General features: G+C 35.9%; 1 protein-coding gene across 1 annotated transcript; it reads left to right on the top strand.

Annotated features, from left to right (window-relative positions):
• The first annotated feature begins 305 nt into the window (after positions 1-305).
• rx2 (retinal homeobox gene 2) lies at positions 306-6,928 on the top strand. Its single transcript, XM_052534632.1, has 4 exons — positions 306-546; positions 2,433-2,810; positions 5,149-5,402; positions 5,689-6,928. The coding sequence occupies exons 2-4, from the start codon at positions 2,534-2,536 to the stop codon at positions 6,130-6,132; spliced, it is 975 nt and encodes a 324-aa protein (XP_052390592.1). The 5' UTR covers positions 306-546; positions 2,433-2,533; the 3' UTR covers positions 6,133-6,928.
• Positions 6,929-7,203: the final 275 nt, after the last annotated feature.

Genomic DNA, 7,203 nt, shown 5'->3' with positions numbered 1-7,203 from the left:
CAATACAAGACTTTATCTCTATGTACGTCTGTTTATGCTGATCATCTTTGTGAAGCACTGAAGACAGTTGGATGCACAGGAAACACACGGTGTTTTAAGGACACTTTCAGTAGGTCACCATTATCATTTAGACAAAAGAGTGTTGAAAGGACGTTCTGTCGGTGCTTCATTAGCGCAGGCCTCCCTCTGTGGCCAAACCACGGCCAGCGTTTAGTGCAATTACCCCAGCAGAGAACACCTGTCAATCATCCTTAAAGGGGAAGGATTCCAATTATTAAACCTCTTAAGTCTTTTCCTCTCGCTACCGGCTCTCAGCGCGTCAGGCCAGTTTTCATGGCTTCATCCTAAAGATCAAGACCTACATATGCTGCAGGAATGGGACGGCTTCGGAATATCCACTCACTTTTGGGATCCTCAAAACATTAGTTAATGGCCATTACACAGTCTGGAGCAGGTGCACTGTGGGTAAAAAGCTGCGGTGTGTCATTTGCACCGAGTGGCGACAACACTGTGTGATTCTGATGAGCCGGAAAGTTGAAGAAAAAGGTGCGTGAAGTTTAGTTTTTCTGATTTAAAGAGACCATATTCACTTAGATTTAAACTGCATTTAAATTAGTTTTAAAATAGGTGAAACTAGACAAATAAAACTTAGTATTTACTTCTATTTGTGCATTTAAAGCATATTCATTTTATCATGCAACAAACAGTACTTTTGGTTTATTGAGTTAATTATCTGTTGGCTGAAAGTATATATAATATGGAAAATATTCAATAACATAATTGCCCTCAAACGTAAAAAAAAAAATCTTCAAATTTTGTCGAATTTATAATTTTATGAACGTGCTAATGCATGACTGATTCTGATGGAAACAGAGTGTGCAAAGTTTTAATTAAATTACTTTTAATTTGTAAACTAGAGCTGGATAGTTTGATACAATGTTGAGATTTTATTTGTCAATCTAGTGATTAGAGAAACATCTATGAAATATGATAAATAAAATTCACCGTGCAAGACTTGATACATAGATAGATAGATGATCCCTATGGATTTATTATATTATATATTATTATTTATATTATAATTTATTATATATAAAAATATATGGTATTATATATTAAATTATAACAATTTTAATAAAAGATTAAAATTAAAAATAAAACAAATAAATATTATATTTAAAGATAAAATCACATCACTACTACACAGAAACTAAACAAATAAGACTTTAGATTTGAACATGATACATGCTTTTGGTTGATAACTCTTAACTGGTGACTAAACAATAACATTGAAACAAAAGTCATATTGAGTCAAATCATAAATTCAACTCTCATGCACAATGAGTTTCTGTTATATTTCATGTAATTCAGCATCAATCAATGCAGAAGAATAAAGCATCTGCACTCTGTGTCAGTTGTCTTTTACTGAAACTTTTGAAGCATGCAACCATGAAGGGTCAGAGCAGCTTCTTTAACTTGAGGTTAACTTTAGTTTAATTTGACAAAGATTTTATTTTTTATTTTTTATTTTTTATTTAGAGAAAATGATCATCCAACTAAATTTTGTTGGGAAATATAACTGGTTTGAGCATAATATTAGTATACTCTACTTGGATAAATGTATGCATTCTTTCTAAAAAAATATTTAAGAAAATACAAAAATGATTAGATTTTTCTTTTTTATGGGTATAAAATAAAATAAAAAATATATATATATTTTTGTAAACTTTTTTTTAAAATTATTTTTTTGAAATAATTTTAAAATAATAAATAAAAAAGACATAAAAAAGGAACAGATACTGTCTGAATGTATAAATGTATGCATTCTTTTTAAAAATATATTTAAGAAAATACAAAAATTATTAGATATTTCTTTTTTATGGGTATAAATATATATATATATATATATATATATATATATATATATATATATTTTAAAACGTATTTTTTATCATTTTTTAGAATTAATTGTAAAATGATAAATAAATAAAAAATACATAAAAAAGGAACAGACACTGTCTAATGGAGATTTCATGGATTCAAAAACAGTTGATAATATCCAGTAAAAATATATAGCAATAAAATGATCTAATGTTTTATGTTATATGGGTTTATTTTATAATTGTATGATATTATACTTTTTATTGCAATTCCAAATCATTCAAACAAAATAAACCATAACAAACATACAAACAATGAATAGATATTTCAACACTGCTACAAAATATTGCAAATATACAATAATTTTTACATCATGAAAAATGACCAGTATATACAGTTTCACATAGCTGGGAAACCAAAACTTCGACTGTATATATAATAAGACATTGCTTTATCTGATTTTGTCAGATACTGTGCAACGACCATAAATAAAATGTAAAAATAAATGGCTGTCTTTGGAAGTCTCATTAACCCTTGCTCTTCTTGTACAGATCTTTGTAAGGGAATCTCTGCCACAAACTGGAACCAGATTCTCTTTTGGACATAACTTGCACACATTTCTCGGAGGAGACTTACCGTAAGGGCAGATTGGATGCATTTGTCACCGGATATGATGAACATGGTGGACGATGGCTGCCTCTCAACGGACAACTACCACGACCTCGGGAAAGGTTGTGGGTCAGGGATGGGAGGCCGTGTCCACAGCATCGACGTGATTCTGGGCTTCAGTAAGGACCAGGATCCTCTGCTCGACCCGGTGGGGCCTGTCGGCACACACAAAGTGGACGAAGAGGAGAAACAAGTGACATCTGACCTCTACGGTCACCTGCAAAGTCTTCCGGATAGTTCACAGCAGTCAGCGTTTCATGGTGAGAATCGACCGCTTTAATAAATCTCATCTCACTTTCTGGAAAGTCACACATAAAGACACAGTACTTGCACAGAAATATCTTGAGTGGCTCGATGCAAAAAGTGGTTTTAAATCCATACATTAATGAATGATGTATTATCCTGTGGAAAACCCAATGCCACAGCGTTATAGAGAGTCCTACTGTCTTGCATGATCTTCCGGTTTCGGCTTCTGAATTACCTACCGTGTAAGACTGAGGGTTTTTCCACCTGTTTAAGTCTGATGAAGTGACACTTTGAGTCACTCACACTGTAAGAGGTGAAGTATATACCAATAATGTAATGCTTAGGTTAGATTTGTTCAGATTTCTAATCCTAAGAACACGTTATAGTTAAAATAGTGATGCATTACTTGAAAAGTCAGTGTTTTTGAAGATTTAAGAGATGTCAAATGCATGTTTATTAGAAAATGGGGTTATGAACAATTAACAATTTTTTACCTAAATACATTTTGATACATTAATAGCAATCACTGTAAACAGACTGAAAAAAAAAAAGATTTTCTTATTCAGTATTTTTGACTTGTTTTTTATTGCAAATATCTAAACATTCTTCAACTTTTTTATTGCTTTTTTATACTTCATGACTTGTTTGTTGGTGGAAAAAGAATTTACACCCACTTCAATTCACACACACACACACACACACACATATATATATACACACACACATATTTGCATAGATGCCAAGTCTGATAAATATTAATCACTGTAAATAGTTATCACAATGACAATTTATTATTGTTATAATTTTCAATGCCTCGTCAAAAGAGAGCAGTGTTTTATTTTCCAGTTTTTAATATATCTATTTATCACTCTGATTCAGTGCTTAAGTTTTGCAGGCTTAATAAATAATGAAACAAGCTTACAAAGCGACTCTTTTTAAACCGGTAGACATTAATGCCACTGCAGGTGTATCTAGTTTGTGTATGCATGACGTTTAACATTTAAACTAGTGAACTGATTCTGATCCTGCCTAACTTAATTAGACTCAACCAGGATCTGCTTCAGCTCAACGTGGCGTGGTTTGCTCTCAGCTGTTTCTGTGAAATGACAATCTCTGCTGTTGTCGGGCTCTTGGAGGAAACGCTGCTGTACTGAGTTAACCTCTTAACGGCTGGATTAGCAGTCTTGGCCACATGAGGTCTACGGGGTTAACCGGTGACATCTGCGTGCTTGGATTAGACGGAGGACTTACTTACCACGGCAGAAGTGATGGAACGCACAAATCTCTTATTTTCTAGGAATACATAAAATCGAAAGGTTAACATCTGACTCCATCGCTGTACCATTTGGTGAAGGCACAAGAAACATATAAGTAGTCTTATTAATAATGCTTGTAGAAGGGCTAGTTTATCCAAAAATTAAAATTCTGTCATTATTTACTAACCTCAAGTTGTTCCAAACCTGTGTGAGTTTCTTTCTTCCGTTTAGCGGAATATAAGATATTTTGAAGAACGTTGGTAACTTAACAATTGACGGTAGCCATTCACTTATACAATGTTTTTTTTACACTATGGAAGTATTTTTTCCCTCAACATTTATCATAATACCTTCTATTGTGTTCAACATAACAGATAAATAAAGGATGAACGAATTTTCATTTTTGGGGAAACAATACCTTTAAGACTCCACATTTAAACTTTCATATGTACCTTATCCCGTAAGTGTCTATAGTAAATATATCCATGTTTAAAAGTTATATTCACCTAAGATTGCTAGAGAAACGTGCATGGATGAGAAAATAAAGATTGGGACATGTTAAATGTTAAATATTAAACAGAGCTCTCGCTGACTGAAAACTTTGAACTCTTTCACACTGAATGGTCAAATACATGCAAAGTTATGTCTAAATGCCCATTGTGTGGAGTATTCATGTTAAAACATTCGGTTATGTGTTAAAAAGTTTAAATTGGCAGAAAACCAGATATGTTTTAGTGTATTGGGTCTATGCAGTCGGTCTTAAAGTGACAGCAGTCTTATTTACCTGCTTCTGTCCATCATTAGTGTTAAAAAACATATATATTTAATAAGTATTTCTGTTCAGTTGTGTTTGTAATTTGCTTCTTCGTCTTATTTTTAATTATAAAAAAAATAAGAATAGCTATATTGAGATATATTGTATCAATATCCTGAATTAAAATTTCTAATAATGTGGAATACGATTTTTAAAAAATAGGCAACACCCTGGCAACTACATAAAAACAGGTTAAACCTCATTAGCAACGCACTAATGCTTTAATTAACTTCACAAGAGTGCCTGGCAAATAAAGACACCTTTGTTTATCCTGTGCTGTAGATACTGAACTTTTCTCCACGGAGAAGTGCGACGCAGATTTGGGAGATCCTCAGAGCAATGTGGAGAGCGACAGCCGCTCCCCGGACCCTCCTGAGGAGGATCAACCTAAAAAGAAACACAGACGCAACAGAACAACCTTCACCACCTATCAGCTACACGAGCTGGAGCGCGCCTTTGAGAAGTCCCACTACCCGGATGTCTACAGTCGAGAGGAGCTGGCGATGAAAATCAACCTCCCAGAAGTCCGCGTTCAGGTATGTTTTGCATGATACAAGCCTGGAGACTTGATGGTATTGGATAGACATAGTGATCAATATCTGTTTATTTATCACAACCTTGACATTGGTGTTATTTAATGGACTAATGTTGCTGTTTAACAATGGGGTATTGATTCAGTAAAGCTCAAGTTCACTCATTCATAACTCTCCAGCACACTCACCTCATTGACTTCTGTGGACAGGCGAGTTGAAATGAGTTTCTGTGCAACTTGACATTATAAGGTTGAGACTTAATGGTTCTCATCTTTTTCCCGTGATGCAGGTGTGGTTCCAGAATCGACGTGCTAAATGGCGGAGGCAAGAAAAAATGGACACTGGGAGCATGAAGCTCCATGATTCGTCCATGCTGTCCTTCAACAGACTGACCATGGCTCCCAACATAGGGCCAATGACCAATTCTCTGCCTCTGGACCCTTGGTTGTCCTCGTCGCTCTCCAGTGCCACTCCTATGCACAGCATCACGGGCTTCATGGGACCAGGCCAAAGTCTCCAGCCCACCTATACGGGTCATCCCGGCTTTCTGAACTCTTCTCCAGGCATGGTGCAGGGAATGCAACCCATGCCACCACCTCCTTACCAGTGTCCCCCAGCATTTAATGACAAATACCCTCTGGAAGACGTGGACCGCAGCTCTAGTATCGCAGCTTTGAGGATGAAGGCCAAGGAGCACATTCAGTCCATGGACAAAACCTGGCAACCCATGTAACAGGAAAACGGGGAGCGGTAGATTTTATTTGGGACTCATGGATACATTTTTAGAAGGGTATCTTCACAGCACTACATGCTTGGATTTACAGCCGAGGAATTGGTTTTGTTTTGGCACCAAACAGGGTTGACAAGTCTGCTGTTTTACATTTAGAATTGAACTACTTACAGTACACTTACTAGGTTTTTACTAGGTTTCTTACTAGGTGGGTTAAAGCTATCTCTCATCCACAAAAGGCGGTTTTGATGGAGTGGACCCTCGACAAACTATGGAAAAAAACATGAATTGTCTATTTTTGGGCTATTTTTTCGTCCAGATCTGACAAACAAAGCACTAACAGTTTGTGATCATGGCATCTACAGTAAGGTGTTTCTTACTTACTCCCCACAAAATGTTGAACTCCTTAGGATTCAGGATCGTAGCCTGTGCCAAGCTTCTCTTCTCCTCCAGGTCGAAGACTCGCATTTGAAGAGGCACATTTGTAATTTAACAGGACAGCGCAGCTCAGGACAACTGATACCTCAATGCCTGTTCAGATTTTAATTTCACGTTCTACCATCTAGAAATGAGAAATCACTTGACTTTGATTTAAAAGAAAATGACTCTCTATGGTCAAATACTCTAGAAACAGAATGTTTTTTATTGAATTGTTATTTTACACGAGTAGCTGCCTCATCAAGCTATGGAGTGAAGTTGTTTCTAAATCATTAGCACATATTTCAATCATGCCACAATCCTGTTCTTGCAATTCGACGTGTTCATAAGATAATTAAAAATGAGTCTGAGGTTCAGCGTTTCACTGTCTGTGGTGTCTGTTTCAAGCGATGTTGGACGAACCTCTCAAAAAGGTGAATTTTATGAGGAAAGTCAGTTATATTTTACCCCAGAAAGGGTTAAAAATGTGAGTGTGTGTGTGTGTGTGTGTGTGTGTGTGTGTGTGTGTGTGTGAGGACGCAGAATGAGCAGCTCCCCGCCGGGTCTCTTCATTGTTTAAGATCATCGATTGCCCCTCTGCTCTGAACTAATGGGCGTCCATGCAACCAGGTGTCAGTCATTTAAATGTGCAAACAC

The sequence above is a fragment of the Carassius gibelio genome, chromosome A2 (assembly GCF_023724105.1).
Source record: "Carassius gibelio isolate Cgi1373 ecotype wild population from Czech Republic chromosome A2, carGib1.2-hapl.c, whole genome shotgun sequence".
Classification (NCBI taxonomy): domain Eukaryota; kingdom Metazoa; phylum Chordata; class Actinopteri; order Cypriniformes; family Cyprinidae; genus Carassius; species Carassius gibelio.
This window is presented reverse-complemented; position numbering and strand designations above follow the sequence as displayed.